Source organism: Mastacembelus armatus, chromosome 11, assembly GCF_900324485.2.
Source record: "Mastacembelus armatus chromosome 11, fMasArm1.2, whole genome shotgun sequence".
NCBI classification, from domain to species: Eukaryota; Metazoa; Chordata; class Actinopteri; order Synbranchiformes; family Mastacembelidae; genus Mastacembelus; species Mastacembelus armatus.
The window spans coordinates 18,402,055-18,419,557 of record NC_046643.1 but is presented as its reverse complement, the minus strand read 5'-3'; the positions used below and the strand labels follow the sequence as shown (position 1 = coordinate 18,419,557).

Genomic DNA, 17,503 nt, shown 5'->3' with positions numbered 1-17,503 from the left:
TGAGAGAGGAGGAAAGAGATGGTGATGAAGTGCTAACAAAATGTTCCTTATAATCACAAGTGGAGGCATAAAACATATGGAAAGATGCAGATCTGTGTGGATGCGCTGTCCCAGATGACCGACATACATTTAAGATATCGCACATTCTCCTTTATATATGTGGCCTAAGGCTACAACAAATCAACAAACCTACTGAGGGCGCTACAGCCCTGGCAGCATTCAGACGCTGTGGAGTTATTATTAGCTCGTGTCACACGAAGACAAGGTTCACATGGGTACCAGTAAACGCCGTAGCTTTGGCAGAGGCAGACGGTGAGGCCACACCCAGCTGGGGCGATGCTGATAACCCTGAGAGAACACTTATCATGCTCAACACATCTGGGTGACCGCTACTGGAAACACAGTTTGTCACTAACCAGCAGGCTGGCCCAGAATATGGAGACGCCATCAGTCAACCAGCAGAAACGAAGAAGCTGATTTTGTAAGCTAGAAGATTTCCCTCAAAAATTATTTCTATCAAGTCCCCCCAGTATCTGCTCTTTTGCCGCAGCAGATGTTTACTCTGAACTGCTTTGGTTCTTTGTTAAAGCTCATCCCTTTAGCACATTCCTCCATTTGTCTTCCTAATAACTTCATCCATCCCCCATAAAAACTCTCATCCATTAAGACCAATTTCACCATTTTGCATTCAGGGCACATCTGCTGAAACCTGCATTTGAAGCCCACAATATGCTGCTGTTTAATGGACGGAGCTGGATGAGTGGACATATTATTGCTACTTGTGAGGCTTTAATGTACAGAACAATGGGCAGTTATGTTTAAGTGCCCTAAGTTCTGCCTCATCTCTCCCATGTGACGGTTTCATCTGTCAGACTGTTTGATGGTGAAGTGAGACGTAGTGTACACAAGGTTAAATAATACGACGGCTAATGTTCATCAGACGTGGCAGCACAGTGAGGCAGGACGCTTCTCTGAGGGGAGAGTCTTTGGCCTGTTCTTACTATCAGAACAACATTTATCTGGTGTCTCAATAGAAATTACTGCTGTATGCATGTTAACTTTTTTTAATATTACTACTTTCATGACAAATGTGTTTATCCACGTTTAATAACTTTAGTCTGCAGGAAGGTGAGTGGTTTGATATGTAACTGCCCTCTCAGGTTAACCCTTACCGCTCCCTACTCTCATATTAACGCGGAGGCAAACAACCTCCAGACGTTTATGTAACCTGATCAACAGGCTTTGAAGTTCACACGGGCAACTCGTCTGCTCGTGACACAAAACAATGCAAAGCTCCTGTTAGTTTGTTAAGTAACAGCTTGTTCTTTCAGCTGCAGTCAGAGCATATAATCTGTATTAACAGGCTCACGGAGGAAAGGAACTATGAAAAGTATGCACAGGTCTGGATTCACTGGGAGAATGTTTAACTTCACAGGTTTTCATCTCTAAGCACTTTGTTGCAAACCTGTTATGAAATGACTTCACATTAGAGATCAAATGCAGCTTCAGCCACTAGTGGTAGTGATTTTAGTATTTCAGTTACTGTAACAACTTGGTTTTATGTTTCATGTGGAAAACACAAAACATTAACCACACAATTAGCCAGATGTGCAACCTCGTGAGCTTTGAATTAATACAGAGAAGAAGATTTGACTTGCAGTCCTACTAATCGTGCCCGACAACAAACAGAAAATCTCAAAAAAGCGTCTTCAGCAACGGCTTCTCAACTGAAGCGCTTGTTTTTCAGTGTTATTTCAGATCGTTTGGACCCTTTAATCATACAGTGGTTTCAACTCCACAGTCTGGAAAATCCATTAATGGTAAGTGAAGCATTAAAGTCAAGATAATGTTTTTCCTCTGTAAATTACTAAAGATAAAATATGACTTATTCAGCCTGTGGAATATCCATTCAAACCACTGATTTCACTCAGATGGTGCGAGAAGTCAGATGAGAGTTTCACACCTATTTAGGGTGTTGTGGTTCTACACTGGATTCAGAAACTGCAACAGAGATGAAACTCAAAAAACTGAAACCACAAAGAGCAACAGTCTAATGTAGAAAAAACAAAATCTAATGGAAATATGGAGTCGACCCGAGATTAACATATTCCCCCTGTGTGTGTGTGTGTGTGTGTGTGTGTGTGTGTGTGTAGCCGTGCATATTCCCCCAGTGTGTGTGTGTGTGTGTGTGTGTGTGTGTGTGTGTAGCCGTGCATATTCCCCCAGTGTGTGTGTGTGTGTGTGTGTGTGTGTGTGTGTGTGTGTGTGTAGGTGATGAACAGAAAATGATGTAACTTAACACTTTATCACAGTAAATTGGATGTGTGCTTGTTCATATAATAAATACAATTTAAAGATCACTGTTTCTATTAGCTGACACTACTGTATATGGATTATAGCATTAACTAAAGATATAATTGAGAGATGAACTAACAATGAAGCCCCACATCAACCCTAGGACTACACCAAAGGATTATATTAGTCTATAAAACATAAGACTATTGTACAAAACAGTGGGCTGTTATAACTGAGAACAGCCTAAAGTGCTGAGGAAGTGGACACAGCAAATATTTAGTGTTTTGTGACATAGATGTATTGATGAGTATGTAAGAGGAGCAAAGACAAAATGCGAGTGTACATGTCCACATGTCCACGCTGCTGTGTGGTCCCTTGTGTTGTTGTGAAACAGTGCAGGTTTGTTGTAAAGGAGTGTAGAAGGGTTCACACACACACACACACACACACACACACACACGCACGCACGCACGCACGCACGCACAGGCTTCATTCGCCTGCTGTGCTCTTCTGGCTCCTCAGCCAGCTGTCCCACCCTGCCTTGCAGGTGGACCTGCCGTCCAAACAGAGTAATGACTTTACACACTTTTTCCTATCTGACGTCTGACACATCCAAACCTTTGTCACCTCCCTAGAAACACACATGCCCGGGCACCTCCCTCTCATTAAGATAATTACTAAAACTATGGCAGCACTTAAAAATGATTGCACAAAAGCCTCACCGACATAATCACATCGCAGCATTTAAATAATCTGTCTGCCATATTAAGATGTTTTGCATTCATGTAAAGAAACAGGCAGGTAAGAAATTTCTAATCCCGACTTTCATCCCTTCAATCCAAGTTAATCCAAGTTTCAACTTTATACACACGATGTTAGCAAAAGACAAACTCATGACAGCAACACAACAATGGAGCTAGTATTACATTCACAGCAAAGCTAGAAATCACTCATATGACTGGATTATTATAACAGGAGCCCCACATGGCAGCTTACTGTTCAGCTTTCACAGCCAGGGAGCTCCTGAAACAAACAGGCCCTGTATGTGACGGCCTCCTGCCATCTGCACCACACATGGCAGCCCCAGTTTACATTCTTCCATGGAAATATTGACAGTCCTCAGCCTACAGCCGACTGTATTTAGAATTGACCAAAATAGCAACAAAAGAGGAAGGAATAATGAATAATGGCAGAACAGGGCGTCAACACTGGTAATGTTGGGGGCTCAACTCTACAGCTACAGTCCTGTGTTCAAAATCAATATGACTTTAAGCTGCTTAAAAAGTCTGAAAACTACTTGGTATGTGTCTCATATTATGGCTATATGTTAATGTATGAAGAAAATGAGGGGGAATGATTCAAAGCTGGATGTTGGCACTGTGGCTATGAATGACAGAGAGAACATAAATGGACAGGAAACACGTAAACAATGAGCAAATACACACCTCCTTAATGCATGACTCACTGTCTCACACACACACACGTAGTTGGAGCCTAGACTGCAAATGAGGAACAAGTACTATTGTCACTACTGTTACCAATTACAATTGACAATTGTAAAAAAGTTATTCACATTAGAAGAGTCCAGAAAACGCTTCAAATTGTTTTTCCATTCAGCAGATTATAATAAACACATTTATACTGTGACTTTTTCAGTATTTTCTTGACAAATAACTGACATTATTAAGCTATTATCAAAACTTGTTGGATTTTATCATGGTTAACTGAGCACTAAGCTTTAATCATCAGAATTTTTTCTGGTTTAAAAGTGTGTTTTCCACAGTCGAGTCCTTTGGTCCCTGGTTCCTGGACTTGAAAAGAGAACTGTGCTGTTAGCTTTCTGGGCACTGAGTCAGATCAGATCTGACATAGAAAAGTCAATGAGACGGGGGGGAAAGAAAAAGCCCCCAGTGAAGTGAAATACCCGCAGATCAACAGCCCGACATGAGTCCAGCCTGACAACAGTCACAGCAAGTGACAATCGAAGGTAGGAAACTGTCAGCTCTACAGTCTCATTCCATTCACACACCTTCTCTCCCATGTCACACAGCCGCTCATTGGACCATTAGTCTCCTGTGGCAGGTGACTGCAGATACACACAGTGTGGAACAATGGAGCAGCCAGGAGAAGAGCACTTCTCATTTCATTTCTAAGGTATATACCTGGGGTCCTGACTGAGGTCAAGTGTGTGATGAGGAGATGGGAGTGGATGCAGATGGCAGAGAGGACACCATCCCACGGCTGGTCAGACAAAAGCCGAGCTGGGTCTTTGCATCATAAAGCAAACTACAGAACACAGTCAACGATGCTTCTAAATCCACCAGCTGCAAAATAAAGCCGTCTGTACAAATGTCTGTTACTGTGTGAAAGGCCTCATGGACTCGTCTGCTTGTTTTTCATCCACAAACTTTATTTTCTTTTTACAGCATCTTGGCACTAACACTAAAGTCTGTTCAGAGCCCACTAAACAAACTAACAACCATTTTCTTACAGCAGCATTAAAACTTTAAAAGGTGGACAAATTACTTGACATAGGTTTTTACTCTTCACTACATCCTTGGTTAATTCACTCAGTGTTTGCAGTTTGCACATAAGATCATGATATCCAGAAGAGCTGGATAAATTAATTACAGTGCTGATGATTACATTTCCCCCCTGGATTTAAAAGTGGTTAAGGAGTTTAACCTCAACTGCAATTTAAAGGGTGAAAGAAGATTGTAGGTCACTGTAACCCAGCCTGACATCTACTGCTGTAAGGCCTCAGACAGAGCAGCTGCTGGAGGGTGGGGGGTACGGTGCCACATAATATCACCAAACCACAAGTAGCAGCAGGTGCTGCATAGCAGATCTACTGACAAAAGACAAGAGGGGATCAGCGTTTAAACTTGAATGTAGCCTTGAAACTGAGACGAGCGTGGAGGCGTCTGAGTGGCCCTAAATTACAGACAGGTTTAGCTGTTTTAAACATCTATTGTAAAGTTGGGCAGCGTGCCTGGCATACTGTAAATATGGTTGTACTGTGCACCCCATTACAGGATTGATTTTATTATCTCATCACATTACGTGCACCGAGAGCACGGCCACAACTCACTGCCCGTCCCTTAATGTGCAAACAACGCACATTGACAGCGAAGGTGACAGAGGAGCAGGCAGCACAACCAAGACAGGAACAAAACCTGTGTCATGTTAGAAAGAAGGTTCTCAGAAAAAGCTTTGACATTTGGACTTTAAACGCCGTCTGATTAAAAAGTTAGTCACCCTCCTTAGAATAAAAAGTCCAGCTGTGGAAGGACATTAAACACAGTAACTATCAATGTAAAGACACAGTCCAAACTGTAGACCTGTAGATTTCAGCCAAAACAAAGTCCTGAACACGTGCAGCTGTTGAGGGGAAAGGAAGCAGCTGGCACACACAGCGTCAGTGTGTGACGAGGGTGATAAGCTCTCATCTTCAGCCATATGTAAACTCACAAACTGTTTCTCCAGCCTACAGACTGTACAGACTGTTTCTGTTTAATCACATTCTGCCATTCACAGTGCAGCATTTTGGCTCAGGCCACTGGGCTGAGTCTTGCTCTTGTTTCAGTGCTCAGGAAAACCTGCTTTGAGAATCTCTTTCTGAGCAAACACCTCAGTGTAGTGGGTCTGAAAAAACCCCAACACTGAAAATTCAATAAAAAAAAATTTCCCTGCCGTTCTTCTGAAGAACATGCACTAATTCTCAACGTGCTGAGAAAATGAATCATGTGTGATTTGACTTTAATTCATGCTGAAAGATATAAAACAATGTGGTTTATTAAACAAAGCTTCCTCCTGGTGACACAGGGAAACATGTAAAGGTGAAAAACGGATCCTGACCTGGGCCAGAAACAGGCAGGTTTCTGCTACGCTCAGCTAACAGTTGTGATAACAACTGCTGAAGCGAAGCATCCCTGTCTCCTCCTGCACATCGCCTCACACTTCAACAACCCAGCCTGCTGTTGTCTCTTCTCTTTCGTGTTCATGTTTCACTTGCCAGCATCTACTAGGATCGAGCGACTTTGACGACAAAAAGCAGAGACACATCTTACACCCGGATGCCGTGTTCTACACTAAAACTACTACAGCACAGGATCCTCTGAAGCTTATTGAGAGCTCAGAGTCGGACACAGGCTCATAGAGACGTTATCTGGACACTTACACAGTAGGCGAGATGTAAAGACAGACATGGTGTGAGCCTTAGTGTACGTCACATAAATGTGCAGTGAAGTACTTGGATCTTATCAGTCCAGATCAGAATGTTTTCAGTTCAGTTTTAAAATCTGCTTTTTATAAACCTACTGCCAGATTTCACCCAGTAAAAAAACTGAAGGAAACCAATGAGCATTTTTCACTTGACATGAAAGTGAAAGACACTTTATCACCAGAAGCTTCTTCAAGCCTCAAAAACAGTAAAAAGTGAAAATCATTGTGTTTGTATTAGGGACCTGAGCTTTATACAACATACCGTACTGTCTACAGGATCCTGGAAAAGCAGGTATGACATCTATTTAGAGCCCAACCCATAGTTTGCACTACACTGATTTACAGAATTGGTGAGTGATCAACACATGCAACATGTCACACTGCTGAGCTCGCACCTTAGTCCTCCACAGTCATAAGAAAAGAACCTGGTCCCATCAGAGAATTATAACACCATGACAGCCTCTATAAAACATAATGAGTCCTGGAAAAGCCTTGTAAAGTGTATGTGCTGGTTTTTATCATTATCACAGATTAATGACTTGGCTTAATGACTAGTTATAATGACAGGTGAGAACGTTGAAGGGGGCACCAACCTCTTTTCTCCTCCAGACCCTGGAGGAACTGCCTGTAAGCAGCCGTGGAGTTCATCCCTCCCTCCCAGAGAGAAGAGAGAAAGATGGAGGGACAGGGAGACAGCAGGAGAAATTGTTAAAATAACACACAGGGAGAAAAGGTACAGGAAGTGGTAAGAAATAGTGGCTAAAGTGAGGGGGAAGTAAACAAGAAAGAAAGAAAGGAGGCAGAGAGAAAAGGTGGAAACAGAAGAGAAAATGTGTGAAGACAGGAGGAGGAGAGAGAGTCTAAGGCAGCAGTTAAAGAAAGGCTGTGCAGGACAGGTTCCACGCCGTCAAAGAGCCATCCTTAATCACGTAGATAATCCCTCATCTCTTACTCGCTTCTATTCTTCCTCTGCCGGTCTAGTCGCTCGAAAGAGTGTGTCTGTGCCGGTGGTTAATGTAGCTCTGAGTGTGGCAGCGTGTTAGCAGCTCTAAGCCGGATAGAGAAACTGGACTTTGACCACAAGGCAAGTGATGTCACTGGCAGAGGCAAAAAAATGTGTTTCACTTGGGTCTGAACCATTTCTGTGTGTGAGTGTGTGTGTGTGTCTGAGAAGGAAGTGATAATAAAAAATTAAAAAAAAAAAAAAAAAAAAAAAAAAGTAGGCGTGTCTTTATTAGTCAGTGCTCAGCTGTGCAGTGTGGTATGTTAGCGCTGGAGTTTATGCCTGAAGGTTTGTCACCCATTTGTCATTCAGTCAGCTTCACATTGTGTGTGTGTGTGTGTGTGTGTGTGTGTGTGTGTGTGTGTGTGTGTGTGTGGCGTTCAGCTGCTGGATCAACATGCTGGAGCAGATTACAGAGCGGGAGACGAGAAGACGACTCTCAAACACCCACTTCCCTCTGTTTTCTAACTTCACTCATGTCTTGTTTTGCCTTACACATGGACTATTTAGTCCTCTGCACACGTGTGTCAGCCAAACAATCTCTTCTTTACTGCTGTGAGTTTAGTGAATTGAATCATCAAGAGTCTGATGTTGTTATTACTGACAAATGTTCAATAGATAATAATTAATCGCCCAATCATTGCAGCAGTGTCCTGTGGTCCTAATGATGGCCAAAACTTTAATAACTAACCAATCACAAATGTGCTCACCCAATTAAATATTCCACTTATATAATAAATATTCCACTTATACTTTAAGTTTTTCTTATACTCCCCCTTTCTATTCATTCCTCATCAGCTCTGTCCTCTTTTACTCTGCCTGCTGAAAAGGTAAACACCTTGTGGTAAATAATTAGCTGGTTTTTAGCATGTTCACAGATACACACACACACACACACACGCACACACAGAGTTTAGGCCAGATGTGGTTTAGTGGCATAGCAACCAGCAGGTTCAAAATACTTAGAATTGTCTTTCTTCACATCAGGACTTCAAAAGCCCGTGGAAGAAATGTGAGCGTAAACAGCGGAAGAAAAGCAGCAGCATGGACCGTATCTAACCCATACACACATTAAGTGTATTTATATCTGGAGTCTAATGATGGTGACAGGACTTGGAGAGTAAAGTGATGACTGCTGAAGTTCACAGCAGAGTACATTGGCCTGAGTCAATGCTTCATATCTAGTCCAGGATCAGTGTGAGCTGTATTCAACAAGAAATAGAAAGTGGTACAGTAGGATATCAGCTAAAACAACATTAGCACGATATAAAGATTACACAACCAACACTGAAGTTACAAATCATATTGAATAATGTAGAAGCTGTCATCTTGTACATTATGATACAACTTTTACTGTAAAAGCAGCAGAGATACTGTTACTTAGAATGAACGTCTTCTGTCTTTATTAATTATCAAAGAACAATCCCCTAGTGCACACACATGCACGGCTTAAATAAAAGTCAGCACTGTTGGCTTTCCAACTGCAGGCAGAGATATGAATACTGTTGCTATAAACACTACACATTTATGCAAAAGCTACCCGACCACATGAAAACGTCTTCACACACACAAAAATCCTGAGGAGACGAAGAAGAAAAACACGCTCCACTGAACAACTCTTAAGTTGAGAAACCCTTAAAAAGCTGAAAAGTGTTCAGTGATCCTGAACGCTCCCCTGGAACGCTCCTCTTTCACATGACCCCGTCAACAACAGCCCACTGCATCAAAGGCTGCGCACACACACAGAGAAACACTGATTCACACACACTTTCCTGCAGGCCTTCGACACACACAGCAAACAGGACAGCATCTAGCTGCCAGTGTGTTTTTTCATTGTTTCTTCATAAAACAACCAGGGCCAAGCAGCTCACTGTAACCTGGTCCAGAGGTGTTAACCTTGAAACAACAAAACCTAAACAAAGTGCACACACACTGGTAAATATTTCACTATCAAACCTCAGCAAGTGTGTAAGGAACACACAGACATTGTCCAAGTGACTCAAACAGATGTGTCTATGAACTTCACTTAAAATTCCAGCCACTGAATAGAAAGTAGACCCTCAGATAAAACAGGGACCAGCTGCTAGATGTTTCAGCAAAGAATAAGGAGGAAAAAAATTCCTGCATTTACCTTTTTGTGAGGAAGTCGACAGGAACAGCAGCAGCAACATGGAAGAGAAAGAAGAAACAGAGGACGATTAGATTTTTCAAAATAAAAATACGTTAAAGAGGTTTATACCAGTGGTGCTTCAGCATTAGCTTTACCTGTGTGTGCACTTTGGAGTGGTGTGTTTGTATGTGATGCACATTATGTAAAGAGCTGAGCTGCTTCACTTTCAGCAGCTGAAGTGGCACAATCAACACACAAACGCTCGCAATCAATTGAAAGTCTGACCCATCAGTGTCTGGTCACTGGTAACTTGGGTTTAGTTCATTCCTACTGATAAATCAAAGTTTTTATATTTCAGCTCAGGGAAAACACCCTTTATAAGAAGAGCCCTGAGGATGTTTATTAGTTTAATGATCCATCAGATGCCTCCTGACTGTGCCCATACACCTGGTAACAAAAAAGCTGCGGCACTTTCACTTCTCAGTCTGCACTTTCTTTTTGTCCAAATCACAGAAAGAGAAATTGCTGCAGGAAGTCAGAGATCCCATCTTAGACGCCCTTCACAGCAACACAAACTGCGTCTCTGGAGGAAATGAAGTCTAAATATAAGTGTGGTCTCCCTTAATGAAAAAGGTCCATCAGTGCGGGAGAAGCGGAGGCAGGGAGGAAGAATGAGAGAAACGCAAGAAGACGAGTTTGTGGATGGATGGGTGGACAGTGTGATGTGTCAGAGGGTTAAGGAGATGAAACAACTCCACACTCCAGAGAGCTGCGACTGTTTGGAAACACACATATAAAACAAAGGAGCATTCATCTGGCTGGTAGGCTGTGTTCTCAGCACTGTCACGAGACTGTGACAAACTGAAACTCACTGACTGAGAAATATATAGAAACAGTCAGAACACAAGGTTGTTATTATCTGCTAAAGAGCCTGACAGTCCATCTGTAAACTTATAGATCATATTTTCAAAGAATGAACAGGGAACGCAGGAAAAAGAGAAAGTGACTTCTGCAGATGCATGTTGGTCAGTTAGAACAGAGACAAACAATAAACCATGTGAACTCTGATAGTGTGGTATTTAACAATAGTGCCCAGCAATTCAGGTTGTCTGCAAAAAAAAATCCAGGCCTCAGAACAAGACTAGAATTCAAGACCTGTATAAAAACCAACAGTGATGAAGCTTTAGCCCAGTGGTGAGACTGTTCATAGTTCTCTTTAAATGCAGTGTAATAAAGAACAGTGACATTTTCAGTCAAGCAGAAACAAACACATGATTATTTGATCTGTATTATCTATATTTGTTGATTTTGTACATATGTTTGTTTTTTAGCTTTGTAAACAAGAGTAGAACACGTGGTCCCTACAGATACATTATTTAGCGTGTTCTATAGTGTCTGTTTCTACCTGCTGGGGGACGACAGGTGGAAGGTGGCTGGTAGTGACATCTGCTACACCTTCTAATTTCCTAATATCTTTCAGTACATGATCGCCGACAAATTCATTTAGCAAAAAAAAGAAACACAAATCTGTGTTAGACTCAACAGCAGCAGAAAGACGACGTGGAACCAACATGACTCACCTAAAAGATGCAAAACAGACACATATGCACCTTTATGTCATTTATATAAATGCAGTACTGAACAAACACATCAGTCAGCACACACAGAAGATCCCCTGCAGGCCTCTTAATCTCCTGCAATCTTTTCAGGGCAATTTATAGAGGAACCTCTTGCCTATTCTTGTCTGAACTGACTCCCACTGAGTGTGTGTGCATGTGTGTGTGTGTGCATGTGTGTGTGTGCATGTGTGTGTGTGTGCATGTGTGTGGGTTTTCCACCTGATCCACTTGAAAGCCAAATCACTTGCTCTGTCATATCATACCAGACATTAGATAAAAGTGACTCTCAGCTTTTGCTTTATCATGCACAGCATTTCTGACCAACACAAAGCAGAGTGACGTCTAATTAAGTTCAGATTATTTTCACATCATCTTTTCTATTCACTTGTCTGCTGTTACATGATTTAAACATCTTCTGGGTCCTGTTAGTGAGCGTCTTACGAAACACTGCTGTGACAGAATCTGTTAGGGTATCATAAATATTCATGCTCTCACGGTGTGCTACACAAAAAGCGTCCCTCCGTCAGCACAGCACATCAGTTCCTGTTTATCTCACAGATTTTAGATCCCACGCACAAGCAAGGCACATTTTAATCCTTATTCTTTACTAAAACAATGAGAGGAATGAGTGGAGAAAAGGAAATTACCAAAGAAACATGCTGGTGTGGTCATACTCTAATTTCAATAGTATATAGTCTACAGTTCTCAGAGATAACTTTGTTTGGATAACTTTGGTTCTCACTTAAAGGAGCAAATAAGGGCAAGAAAACATGGCAGGGACACAGGTGAGCAGACAAAAAGCCACAATAGAGAAAGAGAGTGGATCAATAATGTACATGGAAAGACTGGAATGGAAAAAAAAAACAAAAAAAACACTGGTGCAACGGAAAGAAAAAATGATCAGATGGATAAAACACTCACAAAATCCATACACAGTAATAAAGAGTCACACAGAAGAAGAGTTTGATTGTGGCTATGATAAAAATTACTGTGAATGTTGTATCTATGTTATAAGACACACACAAACACACACACACACAAAGTGACAGGGAGGGGCTGCCTGATAACACAGACATCCACTACAGGCCTCAACAAGTCCCTCCACAAATCATTACATGAGATGCACCATGGGAGCAGCTGCAGACTGAAGAAAACTTTTATTTTAATAAACCCAAGACATTTTTCATTTTCCTCTACTTCAATGAAAATTGCACAATGTTTGTTCTTTATTTTCTGCTATGGGCTTGACTTTCTTAAATCCATCACAGTTGTCACAGTTACTGTCGTGAACTGCCCAGTGCAGAGAGCAGCAGGTTTCTGTGGAGGAACATTTTGTGCTTGGCCATAAACCTGCAGTCAGAGGTTTCCATTATTTCCATTTAACAATCACAATGAGATGGGAAGAAAGCAAGATGCAATATTTCCCTGGTGGCAGGTTAATGTCAGTGACCCACATCTGTTCCAGCAGTTTGGTTCTCATTTGTGATTTTTTTGGTTCCTAGTATGAGTAGTAACCACTCAACCACTAAACAAATAAAAAAATAAGAAGTGCTACAGAAACTCAAGATGATCAAACTGCTAAAACGTATTTGTGCAACTGTTTAGTTCCAATTTTAGACATTTTATATAAGCTAATGTATATTATATATGTAATTATATATACTAATATTGTAGAAATAACATTAATGCTGTGTGCAGACAAGGTGCAGACCAGAGGTGGGCGAGAAAGCAGAGGTGGTTTTAAAATAAAACCAGCGACACCCAAACACACACCAGCCTGTAAACCATTGCAGAGCTGGAGGGAAAAGAAGGTGGGCGAAGAGTTGAAATGGAGCTGATAATGTGGATGAGACACAGAAAGTGGTAATGAATGAGTGAGTAGGTGGAGTGGGAGGTAGACGTAATGACAGAAAGTAATGCTGTCAAAAAGATGGAGGGAATGAGAGAGGTGCTAATTCTGGACAGAGTGAGGAGGAAGAAAGACAAAAGGTTCACAGAGGTAAAGATCAGGACAGAAAACACACACACACACACACCTATAGACAAATACTGCATCATATAGAGACACCCAGAACTCATGAAAGCATTTCACCAAGACTAAAAACATCTGGTTCTCTTCGTAAAAGTGCTAAGTTAGTTAGCTGCACGTTAATACGAGCTCTACTATAACCGGTAATGCCAAGAGTCCAGTCAGCATATTGGTAATGTTCAGACTGAATGCACACAGTCAGCTGCACTGAACTGAATCTGAACCACAGTTGGACCTAAATGCATTCTCCTAAGCAGATACGCTGCCAAAGCACATTGCTGTCACACTTGTTTTCCCCAGTGAGAAATCAACTGAAGCATTTTTCCACTCCAGGCATAACTGAAGCACCGATCAGTGTTTTCTTACACTAATGTGTGGGAAATTACTTGTTTGGTTAAAATCTTGCATAGTCACTTATTTGTACATGTATTTACCCTCTATTAGTTTTAATATGCGTACTGTCAATACATCTTCATTGTCTTAGTTACTGAGTGAGTGACTGCAACAGCCAGAGAGACAGATGTGTTTTTAATGGAGTCCATAATTCCTATAAGCTGAAAGACGACACTAGAGAGATGCTGCTTCTCAAAGCCTCGCCTGTCTCGGGGAGTTTCCAAACCGTGAGAGCAGACCATCATTAAATATTCACATATTCATATTTATGAGAGATGAGAGCAGCTTCAAAGAAACATGGTCAGCACAAGATGATCGTCAAGGGGAACCACTTTTCTGTTGCATTAAGTGAGGTTATCCATAGGGGGGAAAAACACATTTTTATGAGGAACAGCTGCTTTTCTCAACACAAACATCATGAGAGAAATCACTGCCGACCCAAAGATCAAGATGCAACCTCCCCAAAACCTTTGCATCTGTATCCCAAATGCTCTCTGATCTCTGTCTGGGTCACTCATCACTAATGACATATTTCTTCTCTCAGCCAATTAACAAGCAGCACCTCATCTTAAAATACAAAACTAATAAAGAGTAAAAGCTCTTAACTCACACAATACACAACATTGTACAAGAGGAGTAAATTATTCCTGCATTAAGGGATTATTAAGGGTTGGGCTATAAGAAAGGAAATATTTGCTTTACTGTATCTTGGCCTCTTGGATGTCTCATGTCCCAATGCCTGACAAATACTGTAGGTTTCCCTGTTTGACCCCTAAAATCATTTGACCTTACATGGTATCTGACAGCATCACCATTTAGGAGGAACAACACACTCACACACTCTTAAATAAATGAACCAAAGCGAGTTGAGGGGACTTTTACTGTTTTCATACACTGAACACTGCCAGACGTTAATGGAATACTTGGAGGAGTTTGCACACAAATGTAGTTAACCATCAGTTATGATCAAAAGAAGCATGAAGAAATATTGTATATACTGAAGACAGTAGCAAGCAGGGCATGCTGAAAAGGATAAACACACTCAAATCAATGTTTTAGAAGACAGAGTCATGCTGTTGTGGTTTCCAAATAAATTCTGGTCTGTTATTTCTGAAAGGTGGAAAAGGGGGAGACATTAAACCAAACCAATGTGGAGAGCTGGAGACAAACAATTCTTCTATGTCCAGAGAAACCATTAACTCTGGTCATGGTTAAAGTGGATTTCTGTAACATGAATACACACACAGAGCCTGCACTGTCAGCTACTGGCCAGCTGAAAGCTCCTCATTTCATTAGGGAGCATAATTAATAACCAGTTTAAAAAAGCTTAACTAAGCAGCTGGAGGGAAAGAGGAAAGGCAGGGGACACAGGGATGGACAAGCTGAGAGGACATGTGTGTTTATACCATTTTAGTCATCGACCCAAAGTCACTTTCACTTTCATTTACCATCACCACATTTACAGCAAACTGCTATTAACTCTGATATATACATTTTCCTATTTTCTATTTGTCTCCTCTGTTTTTCCACTGGCCTCTCGTTCCATAAACCATCAACAGACTTTGGAAACTGGACTGAACACACCCAGGACAGAAAGCTAACATTTGTCTTCCACTGGCAGGGTGTTTTTAGAGCAGAGACTAAGAAGCCGGTCAAGCAGATGAAGTTCCCAGCCCCTGACAAATATTTGCCCATCTTTGGTTGGTGGTAACGTCCTGGCCATGGTCACACCCTGCAGCACAGAATAAGTTCACTGAAGTTACAGAATGGTGCTGGCATGTCGTCACTCTCAGCTGGAAGAAAAGCACTTGGAAGCTCCCTGTCTTTAAAAAGTTATCCCTCTGAGCTGATGCCAAAAGAAGAAGCTATTTCCAGCCTGTCTGAGCAAGAAGACACTGGCTTATTCATTCATTCGGAATATGCAGCTTCCACCGTGAAAAATGCAACTTCATGTGTTTGCTTTCTACCATCAGTCCAACACGTTCTTATAACGGTATTTCTCTGTCTCTGACATATTATTTAGTTTCACAACCTTATAACCCAGCCTATAAACAACCAATTAATAATGAAAATTATCTGTAGCTGCAGAATGATTTATGTTATAACAGATATCAACGCATGGCAAGTACACTACAACACCAAACTGCCCCGTTTAATATTATCATCTGATCTAACTGGCAAATCGAAGCAGAAAAAGAAAAAGTTGATCTGGCATCCAAAGCTGTTTCGCCTGTCCTCCTGTTTCTTCTTCACACGTCCACACCCTGAAATGTGACAGCACTCACTAACTCATAATGCACAACATGCAAATACTGATCCGACTGCACCCAGCAGACCCCCGGCACTCCCTGTGACCACAAACAGCTGGGAAATGGGTGGAATGGGGGGTGGGTCCATGATGGCAAGTCAGTGTGTGCAACTGCGTATTTTAGAATATGGGTTAACAAAAAGAGGGAGACAACACCACTGTTTAAACAGCTATAGTTTTATTATTGTCTCTTGGGGGTCTCAAAGTATTTAAATGTACTTTTCTAATATTTGATCCCTTAATGTTTTTACGAGGAAACATACTCCACTGGAGAGTTTATCTGTAAGTGAACTGAACACCTGTTTGCTGCTTTTCCAGTGAACTACATTAGTGATTCATCACTTCTTGTGGTTGAAGGTGCAGTAATCAGAGTGAATCATCTCAACGAGCTGGGGTGGAATAGTAAAGCAGACTGTCATTTCTCATTTTGGTCACTGGATAGTGGTACGAGGGTCTGACAGGAGGTCAAAGAGTGGTAGGGTAGTAGTGGGCTAGGACAGGGTTCATGAAGCAGGAGCAGGGAAACCCCCCGGCAGACTGGGTGTGTCAGAAGAGACAGGTGGGCTACAAAACACTGCAACAACTGGGAAACACATGACATACATATCACATTCACTCCCACTCCCACTCCATAAGTCATCATCAGTCGACAAGTCTTTCAGCATCGATATATCCCAGTGCTGCTGTGCATGACTTCAGCGTGACTTAGGTCAGTTGTTCTGGCAGCTTGTGTCCAGGCGTGGGGATGAATTAACAGCTGTTTAAAACGCTCCCACTAAGACCCTCTTTGCCTGCTGTCTGTTGACATGTCTGGACAGGTCGTCATCACTTATCTGAGCACAAGGAAGCTTTTCATTCCCACATCAGCTGCTCTAAACTGAGGCTAACAATCAATCAATAATCGATACGCACGTCACAATAACGAGCATCATTTCAAAATTACGCTACCACTGACACAGATTATGACACAGGCACAATGTCTGGAATAAAAGCTGCTCACGAAATGTAGGAAACGTAAGTGACAGTGATGGAGATCAGTCTTTAAATGTGTTAAAGGGCCAGGCCACTGATTCAACACGAGAAAAATCATGGTACTAGTCACGAGCACCCACAGTGAGGCTGTGACAACTGTTTTATGCATTTTTTGCATTTTCAGAAAAATATTTTTGATAGCAAGCAGCAAACATCTGCTTATCTGCTGTAGATAGATGAAAAAAGCACTGCAGAATTGGGTAAGGACAGGTGGACTCTCACAGTGTCAGTTTATTTGCAATATCCTTCTGTTCGTTTATTTTCTTTACTGTGCACCTTCAAGCTCGGAGTGAGAGGCAGAGGCTATTATTAATATAAGGTATGTGGCATACAGGAAATTGTGCTCATATATGGGAATCATTCAATAGCTTCAGTTTCGGCATGCGAGCTGTAAAAGGACTGAGTCTGCATCGAGACTGAAAGACAGAAAGTGGCCCCTGGAGCCACAGTACTACATTCCACCACATAGCTTAACCTCAAATATTGGACC

At 41.7% G+C, this 17,503-nt stretch overlaps 1 protein-coding gene across 2 annotated transcripts in view; it reads right to left on the bottom strand.

Moving 5' to 3' along the window:
- Nucleotides 1–17,503, bottom strand: part of macf1a (microtubule actin crosslinking factor 1a) — a 169,044-nt gene that overhangs the window by 130,025 nt on the left and 21,516 nt on the right. The window contains exon 1 of one of the 2 annotated variants that reach the window (XM_026299502.1): nt 7,113–7,554. The exons of the other annotated variant lie outside the window; for it this stretch is intronic. Coding sequence (XP_026155287.1) covers nt 7,113–7,167 — 55 coding nt within the window. The 5' untranslated portion in view covers nt 7,168–7,554. Of the gene's footprint in view, nt 1–7,112; nt 7,555–17,503 lie in introns of those variants that run through there. 2 annotated transcript variants of the gene reach the window in all.